Here is a 19617-nt window from a genome sequence, read left to right as displayed (position 1 = left end):
AAATTTCACGTTATAGTTTTCCAGGCCGTCTGAGGGGGTGGAAATGGGGTGGAATCTTGAAAAAATCATATATTGAAAAATCGACTTTGTACACCTACAAGATTAAGGTATGTTATTCTTGACACCCGGTTTGACGAGAAAAACTTCACGTTATAGTTTTCCAGGCCGTCTGAGGGGGTGAAAATGGGGTGGAATCTTGAAAAAATTATATATTTAAAAATTGACTTTGTACACCTACAAGATTGAGGTATGTTATTCCTGATACCCGATTTGACGAGAAAAACTTCACGTTATAGTTTTCCTGGCCGTCTGAGGGGGTGGAAATGGGGTGGAATCTTGAAAAAATCATATATTTAAAAATTGACTTTGTACACCTACAAGATTGAGGTATGTTATTCCAGATACCCGATTTGACGAGAAAAACTTCACGTTATAATTTTCCAGGCCGTCTGAGGGGGTGGAAATGGGGTGGAATCTTGAAAAAATCATATATTGAAAAATCGACTTTGTACACCTACAAGATTAAGGTATGTTATTCTTGACACCCGGTTTGACGAGAAAAACTTCACGTTATAGTTTTCCAGGCCGTCTGAGGGGGTGAAAATGGGGTGGAATCTTGAAAAAATTATATATTTAAAAATTGACTTTGTACCCCTACAAGATTGAGGTATGTTATTCCTGATACCCGATTTGACGAGAAAAACTTCACGTTATAGTTTTCCAGGCCGTCTGAGGGGGTGGAAATGGGGTGGAATCTTGAAAAAATCATATATTTAAAAATTGACTTTGTACACCTACAAGATTGAGGTATGTTATTCCAGATACCCGATTTGACGAGAAAAACTTCACGTTATAGTTTTCCAGGCCGTATGAGGGGGTGAAAATGGGGTGTCAATTTGAAAAAATCTTATATTTAAAAATTGACTTTGTACACCTATGAGATTGAGATATGTTATTGCTGACACCCGATTTGACGAGAAAAACTTCACGTTATAGTTTTCCAGGCCGTCTGAGGGGGTGAAAATGGGGTGGAGACTTGAAAAAATTATATATTCAAAAATTGAGTTTGTTTATCTACAAGAATAAGAGATGTTATTCCTGACACCCGATTTGACGAGAAAAACTTCACGTTATAGTTTTCCAGGCCGTCTGAGGGGGTGAAAATGGGGTGGAGACTTGAAAAAATTATATATTCAAAAATTGAGTTTGTTTATCTACAAGATTAAGAGATGTTATTCCTGACACCCGGTTTGACGAGAAAAACTTCACGTTATAGTTTTCCAGGCCGTCTGAGGGGGTGAAAATGGGGTGGAATCTTGAAAACTAGTTTAATAAACTAGGACGGTTCTGTTTTTTTACTAATTCAGTCAATAAGCGTATCATATTGAAAAATGGTAGGAGTGCAGAGTCGGTAAAGGAAAAAATAATAATGCGATATTTTTTTCTCAGTGTACGTTGTGGATGTGGATAACTTCACACCCGTGCGCGGAAGCCAGACTACCCGCTTTTGGCTCTATTTTCAGGGCTCTGTAAAAATTATAAATAATCGAGATACAGTTTCGGGAGTCGGGACTTTTTTACGCAAATTTTGAAAATTTTCTGAGATATTAAGAAAAAACTAAAGCCCCATTTTTTTTCACTTAATTGTTTATAACTTTTGTAATTTTTATCGGCGCGTTTTCGGACCTTTTCTTGAACTTTCTAGGCAAAAATACGAATCGAATGACACCTTGGTCGTAGTTTTTGGACAGGGCTGAAAAATGTTACAAAAAAAAGTACATGTGAACTAGACTGTAAGAGCTTTATTATCAAGTGCAGACATGGCTTGATTATTTTAAAAATCCTGAAGACTGGGGATGTCAAAAAACGGAAACTTTCTTTTTACCGATTAGAACAACAGAACCTTTGGCACCAATAGATTTATTGAAACTAGTACACTGAAGTTGCTCAACTTCAAATTGCAGCAAAACTTGTAGTTGCAAAAAAGCTGGGATGAAGTGTACTAGAGCATGTAAGGAATGTAAAGGGAAGAGCTGTTCAAATGCTACTGACCTTGTTGAACTTAATGAAAACGCCAATGAAGATGAAGATGAAGGTTTTGATTATATTTCGGAAATAGAGTCAGAAAAGGGAAATACAAAACGATTAGCTTATGAAAGATTCAAACGATCAATCTTTGGATTTGAGGATACTGATTCAGAAGAAGAAGATCATGCTATCGAAGAAACGGTAGAAGACTCTCCAACTTCCAACGTTAACGAGCCAAGTTGTTCCTGAATTTCTACCTTGAAAAAAAGAAGAAAACGTTAAATATAAACGAAAACCGTAAACAATTTCAATACTGTAAAAGATGAAAATAAATAAAAAATATATAATCGAATTAATTTTATTATTATTCAAGAACTTAAGGTCAATATTATAAATATCTTATATGCTTTGACACAAAAAAATCATTTTCTTACGAAAGAAATTTCAAATAAAAATTGAAAAAATGAATCTCGACGAGAAGTCTATCAAACTGTTAAGTATATAACGGGAACAGTTTTAAATAAAATACACAAAAAAATTTTTGATTTATAACAACAACTGAACACAAAAACAGTAAATATTTTGTTAAAACAGTTAGCAATAAAAGAATGATTAATTAGTTATTTGTTAGGCAATTTATCACTTAACAAAATTGTTCTTAAGTTTATTGCTGTATCTGCATACTTTAACAAGTTAAAGATCACAAAAAATACGAAAAAGTCAAAAAAATACCGAATTTTTATAAACAAATGCATGTTTTATGTAATAAACAATAGATACGAACTTGATCTTAGATTTATTTGAAAGAAATTTATTCTCTATAAAAAAGACTTGAATGCCCTTCATCGTATCTCTAATAGTTTAAAAGATATATTAATTTTTTAATTGACAAGTCAAGTAGGCGCTACAATTACCGTATCGTATGATACTAGAAAGTATTATAATAAATAAAAAACAAATATGGCATTTTTTTATATATAGCTGTTTTTATAATTTTTTTCTGCTCCAGAAAAAAATATAACGTTGGTCAATATTTGTTAAATTAATTAACAATTAAATAAGGAAAAACATTTTTTTCCAAACTATTTAAAAGTGTAAATTTTGATTTTTATAGGAAAATTATTTCTTAACTCATTATTTAAACAATTGAAATATAAAAAAATCGATTTTAAAAAATTAAAAATCAAAATTGGGAAACCATTTTTGTTAATCATAATTATCTCTAGGCAACAAAATAGCAAAAAAAATTTTTCAAAAATATTGAATTTCTCTATTTGTTTAAAACAATTTGATAAACAAATTACGTAAAAAATGTATATCCTATGTTATTAACTGCCATTGTTTAATGTGAAAACAGACATAGCTAAATAGCAATTGCAAAAAAAAATGTATCGACAATTTTTGGATATTTCATTTTGCAATAGTTATAAAAAATCATAATTAACAAATTAATGAATTTTTATTGCAGGATCGTATGAAGTATATATATCAAAAGGACTCCACGAAGTTTAAAATTTATAGGCCAATTATTCATACCTTTTATCCCATTATTTATGCCAACAGAGATTGGGAAAAAATTTGTTACTTAACAATTGAATAACTTTTTGAAAATAGGTGATAAAACTTTTTTCCTACGAGACTCGATTCATTCAAGTGTTGAAAAGATATTAGATTTTTTAAAATTTTTAAAATGACATTTTATGTTATGAAAAAATTATTTCTTTTGATGAACTCTCTTTATCGGCAGCGCGCGCATGCCGTAACAGCCGCGCGGAACCCTATTTTCAACGTCAAATTAAAATTATAAATGATGGAGATAGAGTTTCGGAAGCCGGGACTTTTTTATTGGAAATTTCCTCCTCTTTAACGACCTTTTTTCAAAATTGCTTAAATATTAATATTTTTTGAGTTATTAACGAAAATCTAGATATCATTTTTTTTAAATCTTATTTTATTAATTGCAATTTTTTACCTGCACCAAAATCCTTCAAAAACATTTTTCTGAAGGTGATTCCGAATCGAATGAGCTATCGCTCATATTTTTAGGAGCTTTATCTCTATTTTTCATGTTTTTGAACTTGTTGATTCGACTACAATTTGTCCCAATACGGACACGTCTATAGCGTCATTACGTCATTACATTTTTACCCTGCATCTTTTTATTTTGAAGCGATCGAGTATCGCAAATATTTACCATCAATTCGCGAACATTTACTCAGAAAGTTGTCTATCAGGATGCCTATGGTTAAATAGCTCTCAACAATATAATTTTTACATTCATTACTTTCGTAAAAATATTCAATTTCTTCCATCTTTTGCGAAATTGAGAATCCCTTTACTGACAAATTTCAAAGGTTATGACTAAGTATGCCTATCTGAATATTTTTGCAAGCAAAAATTTTATACACGCTCGAAGGAAAAAACTGCAAAACTGCACATTGTTCCGATGGAATTCAAATTCAACACTTATATTGATCCAATAGCTTTTCAGTTGAAATCGTTTAAAATTTAGCAATTTTCGAAAAACTTTTTGTTGGTTAGTAGGTAATGAACATTACTGGAGTTTTATCCCAACACCAAACCGTTATTTTTAAGACGTTGACACGTGTTTCAATCACAAAATGATCATTTTCAAGAGGAAGATTAAACTTATGCGTGGTTTAATCTTCCTTTGATTGAAACACGTGTCTAGGTGTTGAAAATAACGGTTTGGTGTTGGGATAAAACGTCAGTATTATTAAAAGCTTCGTTTGTTTTCGATGGTTCACTCTGTATATTCTAATCCTGGTAGAGTAATGAAGATACAGAAGAAAATCAGAAACACACCGTTAGGATAGTGTTCGAGAGTGTATTAATTGAACTTCAAAACGATATATTGCAATGAAGAAATGATACTTGTCTCTAATAGATACAGTGAGATAAAATACCCTTTTTTTTGAAGACTATTAGTAATATTCAAATCGAAATTGAGGACACAAGACAACTGTTGATGATCATTAGTAAAGGCGATTTTTGCATTGAAAGGTGTTGAATTATTCATTGACGGTCATGAACATTAGTAATAAAAAACAATTTCAAAGAAATTACTTCATGATATGATAATGTGGCCTGTTCGTTCTTTTAAATAAGCAACTGAAACTCATTTGTTAAGCTAACAATCACCATAATTGACACATTTAAGTTGAAATTCGTGCTGCGATAGAGAATCGTAAGCAATCCTGAAGAATTCCTTTTCTGGCGAAAGTAATTTATTTCACTAATATTATAATCGCATCAAAAACATTACAAATTTACATCTGAACAACTGAACACACTGCAAACTTCAAAATCACAAACTTAACTGAATATGAAGCATTAGGCTTCATATATTAGGCTTTATATATTATTATTATACTATTACTCCGATCAGCTGATTGTCTTTTCAGTAACGTCATTATCGGTGGAAATTCTTTTCAATTGATCCATTACTTGTATAAAAAAAATTCAAAAATTCAAAGTAAACACGAGGGAATATTTTTCAACTCCATATCTTTCAACTTCACCACATTAACTTGCAAAAGCAGCCAGATTTTTATCCGGATGGAATTTCAACACCTCTTCGAAAATAATATACTGTTATCGAAATCCAGGTGAAAGCCCTCGAATGAACTATAGTCAGATCTCGGAGGAATAAGTCCAGTTATCACCCGAAGACGATTGTGGATACTAACAATCGAAACGTCTTGACGTAACTTGGTTTGGAATCTTTTAATTTTTATTTTTAATTTTTTTAATTTTCAGCTTTTATTATTATTTCAATGTTTTATTTTTTATTTTTTTGGTTGTTGCTTGTATGTTATTTCTTTGTAATTTCAGTTTTTTGTTTGATAAAATTGTCATTTTCAGTTAATCTTTTTAATTTTTTTTCAGGGATTTCAAATCAATTTATATTATATCAGACAATGGAAGTCCGAACTGATGAAATACACCACGAAACATTGTCAACCACCTTCAAACAATTCACCTCAATATTTAACGCAAACGCAAAGCAAAAAAAATCAATATAATAAGCCTTTCAGAAAAATGAAGAATTTCGATTTGAATCTGCCAGCTTAATGGTAAACCTAGCAAAAATCATTGATTTAAAAAAACAGAAAATCGGCGATAAGGAGAAATGGGAGCCTAAAACTATGACTCAAAAACACATCAAGTTTGTTTGTAAGAAACCAGTTTTGACGTAAAAATCATTTCAAAACAATCTCACTTTCTAATCGGGTGTGTAAATCTCTATTTTCTAAAAATGAGAATAAGAGTCGAGTAATACCGCATTGAAAATAACGTTCCATTCCCTGCACATTGCTGCTTCCCTTTTAAAAATCGGTTCACTTTTTTAAAATATACGGAGCCTTAATATGCTAAAAATATGTTTCCTGAAAAATGCAAAAGTAAAAACGTTTCCAATTGAAAATATGGTATTAATATTAGTGTTAAAGATAAATGATTTCGAAACAATTTGCAATTTTTGCCGCCCAGCCAGTATCGATTGGTTCAAAATAAAAAACATTTGGAAAAAACAAACATTTTTTTTAAATCAGATTACGTCATAATTCAATGTTCATTTTGGGCTTCTATTCCGTCTATTGCCGAGTTGTTTTGGGTTTTCAAGTAACAGTGGGTTCAGCTAGCTTTACCGTTACTCTGACAGAACCGAACCGAAATCATTTCACTTTTTGTAAATTTTGATCTTGCAATAATTTTAGGCTTATTTCAGGCTTTTTCATGACGCTGTTGAACAATTTTTTGCTCCTCGTTTGAATTAAATATTTACTTCAAATACAAGCGATAAAAGCCGAAATGAATTTTCGAAAATGTTTTTCAACTATGGGCTATGGGCTATGGCTTATATTGAGAATTTAAGCCTTATTTTGAGCTCTTATTCCCCCACCGGCGACTTCACATGTGTTTTTTTAAATCGGTGATTACCTCCGACACATACGACAAAAACTGAAGGAATTTTTCGAAAATATTCAACTGCATTTTTTTTCAAAGCCAGCGATTGCAACGTAAGCTCTAAAAAGGTGTTTATTTACGTCATCACATTAAAAACCTCTGAAATTACGAGTGTTTCTCTACTATACAGGGTCTTTCACGGCGAGCGTGAGAACGATTCAAAATAAAAACTTGAAATTTTATGGTAGTGGGTTTTACAAAATGGCCTTCTCAACAAAAATATTTTCAACTTCCGGTGTCTTTCCGTTATACCGGAAGTTGAGGGCAACTTCCTTATTTCAAATGAAACACCCTGTATTTTATTACATTTTTGAATTTCTCAGCACATTATAGGCCCACTTTGTAAAACAATGCCTATACCCAAATTTGTTAGTTTTCGAGATACTAATTTTTTTCTGAAAAATTTGACTGTTACAGCACCACTCCGAAAAAAGCATAACTCATAGACAGTAACAGCTGAAAATGTAAAATTTCACAGAATCATACCTTAAGCATCAAGTCATGAACAGATCCATCGAATTTTCGAAAATAATTTACAGGGTGGTCGAAATTTCCACCTAAAACATAACATCGAGAAAACTGATGAAAGACGATTTTTTCATATTCATATTTAAAATATAAATCATTGGAAGCAATACCAAACCAAGGAAGCTTTGAAAACAAATGAAGTTTCAACAAATATGTCAAAATTTGATGCGATAAATTGAGGTGTATTTCGTAGTTTTCTATTTGTGTGGTATTCTAATGAATATTTCCTGAATTTAATAATCATTTATGGTGAATGCAATAAGATAATGGACATAACTTGTCGTGTTTTTGCAGAAAGATTTCCAAATCTACACAGACCCAATAAAAATATTCTGAGAAGACTTTTAAGAAACTGCCGTGATTTCGGATCTTTTTCGTCTGTCATCAACAAAAAAAAAACACTCCTAAGCAATGAGGACATCGAAATTGTAGTTTTGGCCTATCCAGAAAATTTGTTGAAAGACGCAGAAAAGTCACATCGAATTTCATGTTCGTCAATAAACCGGATTTTAATCAAACATAAGTGGCGTCCCTTTAAATATCACCAGGTTCAAAATCTGAAACCTCACGGCTTACCTGCACGAGTGGAATTCTGCGAATGATTTCTCATCAAGATACAGGAGGACCCTGAGTTTATGAAGAACATGATATGGACAGATGAAGCCAAATTTGCCGAGAATTTTTGGGCAGCAGAATATCCAAAGCTCGTTTGCCAGCGCAACTTCCGGATTCACCAAGTTTTTATGTTTTTTGCGCTATATCTTTATGAAGAGAATTTGAATAGCGATAGATATTCGCATATAATTAGGAATGTGGTTGGTGAATCCATACGGCATGTTTTTGAACAATACCGTTTCAAGTTATGGTATCAGATGGATGGAGCCCCTGCACATAGTACTGATACCATTGCTGGGTTGTTGTGGTAAAGAAAACATGAAACGAATGGTTCTGAGAGCTTTCAATAATTAGATACCTGACTCCATACAGAAAGCTACAAATAGTGGTATGCAAAAAAGAATATATTCTTGTTCAGAACGAAATGGCGATGTGTTTGAACATCTGTTGAAATGAACCACAATATTTTTTGAATATAAAGAAATTAAGTTAAATTCTAAAATTAAAGTAAAATCTAACCTTTAAAAATATAAACAAAATAAAATCACCGTATTCGATATCAGTATGGATAGTATACAAAAATAATAGAATAGTGTATGGTTTCCATTTGAAAAAATCGTGTTTCATCAGTTTTCTCGATGTTATGTTTTAGGTGGAAATTTCGACGACTTTCAGAAAAAAATTAATATCTCGAAAACTAGCAAATTTGGGTATAGGCATTGTTTTACAAAGTGGGCCTAAAATGTGCTGAGAAATTCAAAAATGTAGTAAAATACAGGGTGTTCCATTTGAAATAAGGAAGTTGCCCTCAAATTCCGGTATAACGGAAAGAGACCGGAAGTTGAAAATATTTTAGTTGAGAAGGCCATTTTGTAAAAGCTTCTACCACAAAATTTCAAGTTTTCATTTTGAATCGTTCTCCATATATTCCTAACGAACGCTCGTCGTGAAAGACCCTGTATTATGCATGTTATATAAGTATCAACTTTCCTCTTGAATAACTCTATCTATTAAAAACCCCGCATCAAAATCCGTTGCGTAGTTTCACAGGACAGAAAGCGGGAAGCAACTTTGTTTTTTTATACTATGTTGTGATTAGTACAAGTTCAAATATTCAGCCCCACCCCCATCATTCTATTACATGAGTTCAAAGAATGTAATTACTTTCCTGAAAACGTTTTTCTTTTGAGGATTGCCCTCTATTAAGTACAATAGCTTTCGGAAACCCTGTCAAGAAAAATGTTTCATGTAATCGATATACGAAAACGATTTTTCATTACTGAAATCAAATGGCATTGATATTATGGTACTAAAATCATAGAATGCTAAAATGAACTAACAAACAGCAACCTTTTCAAATAATTGATCTCATAAAATGTTGGAAAAAAACCTTTTATGACACTTCCGAACAGAAGAACGTCCCACATGTATTTCCAGATGAGTAATATTATTTTCATATAATAACCTTATTTGATAGGATTGAAAATCGAGTCACGTTCGTAACCTCATCGTGCGCCCTCCAATCCGCCCTGTTACTGCCACCTCTAACCATCTCTCCGTCTTTTTCTCTCCGCAGAATTATAACTGACACAAATCTTATCAGATCCCCGGTTATCTTTTCTCCTCGGTTCGTCTATTATACCTCTGTCAACCGCTCCCCTTTCCTTTAAAGCCTCTTTCATCCCGCCGCCCCCACATCCGCAGCCACGAGAAGAGTCCTTATTTCTTTATATGATACAAGTGAAGACGGCAACCATCTACACTCGCATGGCGTTCAGCTTGTTGACGGTGGCCGTTTTAAATAAGGGCACAACGTATATGTTTATTTGTATGTATATTGTATTATTTTTAGAGATGAAAACATTCCGAAGAAGTATTCAATTTGTGGATACATGTTCATTTAGTATACAGTGTTCACATATATTTTCGAAACTTTGAAATTCTGAAATTATTGCCTCCAGCTTCCACTGCAGTCTATACATAAAAATATTTTAATACGAAACATAAGATAACCACAAATGCGTTATTATTATGTCGATCGTTTTCAAGTAAAACTAGAACTATTCTCGATGGAATAATCATGGTGCATGGTGGCTAAGATATAAATACCTACTTGATAGCGGAGAGAGATAGTGTTTATCGAAAAGATTTTCCAAAAAAGACAATTGGAGACAATTGACAATTGAAGACAATTGAATGTGAAAAACATTTATTGAAAATGACAACCAATATACTAATGAAAATAGTCACCAACAAATCATATAGACATTATTGAGAGTCAGCTGAGCCTTTGGTTTTGAAGATGAAGAGCTTTAAAAATGATATCACTAATTTTTTTTCCATGTCTTTGTACCACCACATGCATGTTATATTGAAAGTTGGTGTTTATCATAACAGTGAAAATGACCTATGAATATATTGAATATTCATCAGAAAATAATGATTTTGTATCTCTCATGGGTTCACTAGTAAGTTGGAAAAAGAAAAGGATGGGATTTACGAAATAAACTGCGAGGATTGTGATAAAAAATATGTTGGTGAAACTAATAGGACTATATTAGCTCGTTACAAGAAACATGTTTCGCATGTTCGGTTTCATTGACCGGAGAAATCTAGTGTTGCTCAACATGCCATGGAGAACGACCAAAGTAGGTGTAAGTGATAAATGTTTAAAATTGTTGAGACCAGTACATGACAACAGGTTCCTGGATGCCTTCGAAAGCTTGGAAATCGAAAAGTGCGGAATGAGTTCTATGAATAGCGACAAAGGTCCTATTTCCAACAGACTTTAATGTGGTCTTATACGTAATAATTCTAAATGAAAAACATAAATATTAGAGATAGTCACTAACATAAAGGAAATACATAACAAATCAGAGGTATTGAAAAAAAAAGGTAGTTTAGCCTAGGAACAATAACAAGTAGTAGTTAGGCCACTAGCATATAAAAACACTAAAATAGTAGTAAAATTTGGTCATAATGATCACCTGTGGATGCGTTAAGAGACCATAATTTTTTTTCTCAAAGTGTTTTCAATAGTATTTTTCAATAATTTTACGCCAGAGGTTCCAGTACAAACCCTCAACTTCACAAACTCTATTTTCAAAAAATGTATCAGAACATCTTGATACAAAAAATATGGTAATCTTCCACAGAAAGAAATATTCCCACATTTCAATATCAATCAATATATCAAGATGGAGAAGTAGAAGGCCAAAACTTTCTTTCCCAAAAAGCAATCCTAAAAATATACCCGTTAAATTTATATCATGACATGTTTCGCTATCATAGTAGCTTTTTCGTAGTGAATGACATACTGAAAGTTAATTCTATTATATACTACAACTTTCATATACCCCACGTAATCATAAGTGAGTCTGATAATTCTAATCTAATTAGGTACTTCTTCGATCATAATTACCTAGAGCATATTCAATTCTATACATCAATAATAAATACAATGTCGGATTTTTAGAAAACATGTTCAGTAATGGTGATCCATCCAATTGGCCATTCAGTGAATTAAGTTTATTAGTTTCCATTGCTTCCAGATAATTAAGCTTCAAACTTTTATTTTCTAAGTGTAACATTTCAAAATCTCCGTTAAAGATTTGATTTTCTTCTAAAAATGATTTCAATATGTTGAATTTGTTTTCTCATTTACATAGCTCATATGCTGTTTTTGTATGCGATTCCTAAATGTTCTGCCAGTTTGACACATATATACCTTAGAACAAGTTCCACATCTTAATTTATATACTTCTGACTTCTCGAATTTGGATGTTTCGTTTTTATTATTTTTAACCGACTTTCTCAACGTATTACCTGTTTTATATGCAATTTTAATCTTGTTAAACATCCAAATTCATGCCCTGGTATATTTTTTTAAAATAAAGTTTGTGAAGATCAAATCGTAAGGTGTAGTTCATGAAAAAATATCGTTTCATCATCGATTGATATAATTTTTTGTTTTAGAAAACCAATGTGTTCCTGAAAATATATCTAGCTTAGATTATCATTTAACAAAGGAGTCAATACCTGTCATTCGAATACGAATTACCATTTACAAAAAAAGAGAAATGATTCAAAGAATCACATGTAATTATGATGGATTTGCTAGTGTTGGTGCTTCATTTAAGATTCTCGAAAGTAACAGCTCTGATATCTCTGCCAACATTCATGAAAGTGAACTTCTGGTGATGTCAACAGTATTGATGGTTTTTCAATTGAAATATGTACTTGAAGTGATGATGCCAATATGAAATTGGAATATATGTGATATGAAAAGCTAGTGTGTTTCTACTTGTGATAGTTTATAATAACCTACTATACTTAATATGAAACAGTGAATGATTACTATGTAAATGTATTCAATATAATGTTATATATTATTAAATTTAACTTTCATTATACGAATAGACTAAATTCTATTCGAGTTAAGGACATTGTTATGGAAACAAAAATACTTACTTAGTATTTCAGAAGACAAAGAAAAGATCGAAAATAAACTAACCAACCTTTATATAAAAACGATGAATTCGAAATAAGTTAAATGTAAAAGAATAAATATTCGTATCACAAGTTTGTACGACCTTAACGTCAATAAAAACTGTTTTGGATTCTGAAATTGTACTGTACTTAAAATTGAAACAGAAATTAAAATTCAACTTTCTTTTGAATGGAGAATATAATATTAGTCTGATATATTAATATAGTTTATTTTTATAAACAATATCCACTTAGCGGGTAAGAATCTCAACATAAAAATCAATAATTTATATCCAAGATTACTACTCTTGAACCGAGTTTAACTATTGTATTTCTATATCCGCAAAACTTTCTGTGGATATGTTCTTACCTGATAAGTGGATATCGATTTGTTTGATGGATAGTTCATTCATAAACAACCGTTTAACTTGTCGATTATAATCGAATAACTGAAATTGCAAAGTTGAGCCATATGTACTCAGAAGAGGGGCCTATAATAAATCTATAATTATTATGGCTAAGTTCGAGTCCAAAAATGTTAGCTATCTGAATTCAAGATACATTCATTAAATGCAGGTCAAAAAATGTGAATATACTCAAATAAATTTTAAATTGCAGAGTGGTTCTACTAGAGCTAGCTTATACTATGTCTCTCTTCAACATACAGGACAGCCCATTATAAATGTCTATATTCGTCCACTTATTATTGTAACCAAATCAGCGACCATTTATCGGTGAATCTATAAAGCCCTTATTCAAATTCACGTTTGTGTTAAAACTGACCCCAGCCGTGTCGAGAGGCACATTACCCTCTTCAACTCAACGCCATCCCTAGCAATTCTGAACTCTCCCCCATACTGACGGACAGGCGTGTAATCTACGTCCAAACAACAAAATGCAACAATGCAGGCCTTTATCTCGAAAACCTTCTGTTGAACAGAAAATTTACAGGGATCTGCCGACAAATCTCATTTGGACGTAATATTTCAGGCAAAAAATAATTATTCTCGAAATTAATAGGAATATTTATTAGATGAGGGTGCTTATTAGTATTTTGTAACAGTAATTACAAGAATAACCATGTATTCAGCCACTATCATTGACTATATCTGCTCAAATTTGGAAAAACAGAATATTAGCTGTAATGTTCCCGCAGCACTTTCAGACCATGAAGCTCTCATCTTCGAAATGTCACTCCAAACAGTGAATGAAAGAAGTAAATATAGATACGGACGAATATATAGCAAGGCGAACTACGAATCATTTAGAAACCTATGGAATATAACACCACGGGCAAATGTTATGAACTTTGATGATTCAGTTAACATTTTTCAAAACTACCTGAGAGATATATTCGAAAAATGTTCTCCAATGAAAAAGATCAAAATTAAAAATAAAGAAAAATAGCCCTGGATAACCCAAGGTATAAAAAAATCGGCAATAAACTTAAGACCACTACATACTATTGAAAAATTCATAATTGATGAAACTTTCATATCATATCAATACAATACATACATATACATGGCTGAAAATAAAGCAAAAGATAACTGGGCTATAATAAATAAATTACGTGGAAAAGGTAATATATTGCCTACTAATGCGGATATAAATCCTAATGTGTTAAACAACTTCTACTGTACGATAGCACAAAAAATAACATCAGAATTACAACCGACCATCCATCCAACCGAGTTTATAAAAAATATAAATATTCCAGATAACTTTCACCTATTTGATACAGACATATACGAACTGAAGCAAACTATAAATGAAATAAAGAACAAAACATCATCTGGTTATGATGAAATACCAATTAAAGTTTTAGAAAATCTCCCAGAATACGCTTTGAATACTCTTGTTGAGGCCATTAATGAATCATTTCATTCTGGCAGATTTCCTACATGTCTGAAACTAGCGATAGTCATTCCGCTTCATAAAGGTGGTGAAATGAATGATCTATCAAACTTCCGGCCTACATCATTGTTTCCGACAATCTCAAAAATAATTGAAAAACTGGTTAAAAAGAGAATGCTCAACTTTTTAAGTAATCATAACATACTATGCGAATCTCAATATGGATTCCAAAGCCATAAAAACACAAGCGATGCAATCTTCTCTTTTCTAGAAGATGTATATATTGGTTTAAATAATAAAGAATCTATTGGGGCAGTATTCTGTGATTTCTCAAAAGCGTTCGACTGCGTGAACCATGAAACACTATTATTTAAACTTCAGTGCTATGGCTTTAGAGGATTGTCATATAACTGGCTTTACAGTTATCTAACAGGCAGGAAGCAGTTAGTGAAACTTCAAGGAAATACATAACATATTAAGAATAATTCATCAGGTGTACCACAAGGTTCGGTTCTGGGTCCTATTCTTTTTCTGCTTTATCTGAATGATCTGGTAACCATTAATATTAAAGGAAAGTTCACACTTTTTGCGGATGACACCGCGATCTTTTGGCGTGGGGCAAATGAAGATAATCTCAGAGACATAACCCTAGATCTCTATAGGGTTAAACAGTGGTGCGATTCAAACTCCTTATGTTTCAACACAAATAAAACAAACATATTTTACTTCAAACTCAATTTTGACGACTTATAGAAAATCACGCTATAGTTAACAAAACTCACACAAAATTTTTAGGGGTATTTATAGATGATAAATTAAAATTTGATGAGCATATAACAAATTTATGCAAAAATAGCATCTGGCTGCTATGCAGTTCGAGTTGTTTCTAACGAACTCAATCAATCTTCAGCCAGAACTGTGTATTTTTCCTTGGTAGAATCGCACTCGAGATATGGAATTGCCTTTTGGGGATTTGGTAGTCAGCAACTACTAAATTCAGTAGTCGTTCTACAAAAAAGGGCTGTCAGATACATATGTAGGGCAAAATCACAAGACCACTGCAAACCACTTTTTATTTCTCTTTTCTTCACCTGTAGATATACCTATAGTTTCTATTTATTGGGGTTCAACAAACATTAATTATAAGATTAAACTACCAGTTTGGAAGTGGCAACGATTTCAATATTAGATATTTATGGTGTTCTATACTCTGTGTATCTAAACAACAGAGTGCTCCAAAACATTATCATGCGTAGTGCACGAGATCTCCCAGGCAAGGCTGCTTCTACAGAGTGGTGTGAAGTGTAGGGACACAAATTAACAGTTTTTTCAACCGTATCAGTACTTGACATTTTGAAATTTCTGAAATTTAAAATACCGTATATGTACACACCAAAGGCGTTAAAACGTAACTGACCACTCCCACACTGTAACATGAACTCTGCCAGCCGATTGCAGTTAAATCTGATTAGCCAGCGAAAGGAGACTTGTTTATTTTACCCAAAAGTTGCAAATTTGCGTGGTGATCATGCTTTGATCACGCATCTATCTTTGTTTGTGTTACTTTGTTTGTTTCATGGATAAAGTTCAGTTTCTTAATATTGAATTGAAATGTCATTAGCACAATATTACTTTATTATTTTTCCGCTTTCCAAAGGTGAACATTGAAATATCAAATGGAATTACCATTTACAATATTCGACAAACAAATGAAATACACATTCACCAATGAAAGCTTGGACAAAAAATTATGTTTGAAATCAAAAAAATACTTATTAACTGGCATGACGAATTTAAGAAATATGATCAATTTTCGAAAATCAGAAAGAGTAACTTTCAAATGAAGAATTATTTCCACCAAAATAAACTTTACTGTGACAAATTCTAATATGAGTTTTGAGTTGACTTGTCAATTTGTATTTGATATAATTTTCAATTTTATTTTGTGTTAAACTTTTTGCACTCAACACTTTTTAGATAATGAAGTTTTATCATCATCATCATGTCCATTTCAAAGCAAAAATTGAAAAAATGCACTACAGAAATTTCATTATTTTCAACATCAACAACATGTATGAACTACATTTTCAATCAGCAACAGTTATGATTTTTATCTTTTTTTTGTTAATTACATTTCTATTCTCAATTTGAGTAACTGGATTTCCATCATTTGCACCTTCAATCCCTTTTCCAATTTCGTCCAGATGAACCAAATAGCTAAATTTTTGTCCATTTGCACAAACATTTTCCATAAGTTCTACGAAGAGAAATAATTTCTACATTATACTTCAATCAGCGGAAATTTGACAAGTTGAGAACTTCTATGAAAATCCAACTTAAAAATTCACAGTATCGGTTGCCAAATATCGTGTGCCAACTATCCAAATATAAAGAAAGTTTTAACCTGTTTCTAATAGTGGCTTATTCTTTCGAATATAATTCTTGAAGCTGATAGTTGATATATCAAAATATCAGCTACAGTCAAATATGTGACATGTGAAAAATGACTCTGAATGTTAGCTCAGAATATTGACTCAGGAAAAGACACGTCCCTCTTTTTCAGGTATCAATTATATATAGGATGGTCAAATGAAAACGAAATACAGCCGTTATCAGGAACTACGTCAACATTTTAGAAAACGCAACACTCCATAAATGCAGTTGACGGTTTCGGTTTCGGTAAAGGTTTCCCTTTACGCCGATGATACGGCTCTCCTTGCTTCTTCCATGGGTCGGGCGTTGGCGGTCGTCTACATGCAACGCACATTGGACGACCTCGAACGCTGGTACCTTCACTGGACGATTCGAGTGAATCCGGAAAAGACTCAGGCAATAGACTTGGGGAGACGTAAAGTTTCTCCAGACACAAGGGTCACAATTTCAGGCAGGGAGATCGATTGGCAAACGCGAGTCAAGTACCTAGGTCTTTGGGTAGACCGCCGACTCACCTGGGCAAATCACATTGATTATATCAAGAGCAAAGTGCAGATGAGGATAGCTAAACTCTATGCTCTGGTCAATAGAAATTCAAAACTCAATCTTAAAAATAAGATTTTACTATACAACACGATGTTCAATCCTGTCATCATGTATGCTTCAGGTGATTGGGGACAAACCGCGCCGTCAAACCTCTCCATTTTGGAAAGGTTGCAAAATAAACTTACCTTACTTTATGAACCATTCGTCCTCCTGACGAATCTCAGTTGAAAGGGTAAGGGAAAAAATTTCCAGCCTGATGAAAATAAAGATGACTATTATGGTTTTTGTTCGTAATTATCGCAATAAACTATGGATAGCATCAGCAAAAGTGTGTTTGAAAATATGCCTTACGAAATTATAATGCAGCTGCTGCTGCTACAGCAGAATTATTGCCTGAACGATCAAAATCCAGGTACGAAAACGTTAATGATTTATTTTCGAAATTGATGGATATGACAGAATGCAAAACTATTACAGTAGATGTAATTTTGGCGCAAAAATATGTTGTTGAAAAGTACCATTTCAGTGAAGGAAAATGTAAATATAGCCACCTTTCCAAAGGTTATCGTATTTATTAAAAGGAAGAATGTTGGTTAATAAGTAAAGAAATCAAAAGTCTTCAGCAGCGAGCAGATTAACAAATTAATTAGGAAAGCAAATGATGAAATATTTCTGATGCTAATGATAATTTAAAATGAAATATTACGATTATAGGATATAAAAGTATCAACTCAATTATTAGGTTAGCCGATGCGTGTAGACGGGAAGAACAAACAAAAATGTAAATTAATCTGATGAACGACAGGGAAGACATGTTGCTTGTTGAAATACTAAATTTCAAAACACATACAACTTTTGTGGTAATTGGGAAAGATAACCTGCTATTGTATATAGCCAATATTTATCTTCACGGCTATCGCGTACTCCACATAAAACAGATTCGTGAATGACAAAAAAGGAAAATGTTTGATTCAGCCTATGGATACCATCCATAGTTGTGAGAATCTTGTATTAGGAATCGCAGGACCGCATAATTTTTAAATTTACCAACTTCTCAAGATTACACAGGCCATAGCATTCCTCAAACTTCACATATTTGAAGAGACACAGTGACTGGAAGGCTACCAATGTTGCACTCACTAACATAATTGAAATTCCCAAAAACTTTACAAAATATACAGATGAAAACAATCACTGTGGAACTAAAACATTACCTTCTTGATTCACAAAAGGCATTTAAATATGCAAAGAATTTGGAATATTTCTATTGGTACCAATCTTCTGTTCCAATTTCGTTATTTATTCCAAAACGAATTAAAATGTGTTTGTGTTACACACAGTTGTCGAAAAAATTATGTACGCAACACGGACTCGCAGTTCAAACTGATGACTGCATGCGCCCATACAATAATGAAAATTGTGTTCGAAATATTCTTCGCACATTCCAAAGCATTTCCAGAGCCAATCGGCGGCACACCTTAACAATTATTTGACGCATTTGCGTTACGGTTGTGTGTGTGTGTGTGTGTGTCTATGTGTGTTTGCGCGCGCGCGTGTGCGTACGTGCGTGTGTGTGCCTGCGCGTATGAAATTTTATAATACTACATTTATATAGTGTTTCTTAATTTGACATACATTATAATTTGTGATATCATTTTTATTATTTGAACAGAAGACTTTCACTTAGGTACTCAACAATACGAACGTTATAAATGGGCACTGACCAATCGTTTTTAAAATGAAAACAATCATTCAAATCAAATAGGAAAGGCTAACTCTACTAGATTCCTACAATCATAGTGGTACCGCCACTCCCTCAAGGTTAATTGAAAACTGGAATGTAATGAAAAACAGTACAATTTCAACTAAATAGCAGCATTGTTACCGATTAATTGAGGCGACATGATTATAGAAATTAGTTTTTTTTTTATTCGACTTACCATGACGTAGTGCCGTTGCATTTCAGTCTTCTCGCTAGCTAATTTCTCGCATTCTAATTTCAATCTGAAACAGAAATTATTATGATTATATGCTGCATTTGCCAAGATAAAAAAATACTTCTAATAAGATTGACATTTGCAACTCTTCAAAATTAAATTAAAGGAGAAACTCAACAAGAAGGATTCGAGAAGT

The 19617-nt window shown here is 32.5% G+C and overlaps 1 protein-coding gene across 7 annotated transcripts in view; it reads right to left on the bottom strand.

The window, feature by feature from the left end:
* gro (TLE family member transcriptional corepressor groucho) overlaps window positions 1-19617 on the bottom strand; it is a 217689-nt gene that overhangs the window by 149521 nt on the left and 48551 nt on the right. For all 7 annotated transcript variants that reach the window (XM_074179212.1, XM_074179213.1, XM_074179215.1 and 4 more), the window contains exon 3: window positions 19425-19488. In XM_074179212.1, coding sequence (XP_074035313.1) covers window positions 19425-19488 — 64 coding nt within the window. The remainder of the gene's footprint in view (window positions 1-19424; window positions 19489-19617) is intronic.

This window comes from Leptinotarsa decemlineata, unplaced genomic scaffold (genome assembly GCF_025532065.1).
Source record: "Leptinotarsa decemlineata unplaced genomic scaffold, Ldec_3_MD MMD2_tig00004677_RagTag_RagTag, whole genome shotgun sequence".
In the NCBI taxonomy this organism is placed as follows: domain Eukaryota; kingdom Metazoa; phylum Arthropoda; class Insecta; order Coleoptera; family Chrysomelidae; genus Leptinotarsa; species Leptinotarsa decemlineata.
This window is presented reverse-complemented; position numbering and strand designations above follow the sequence as displayed.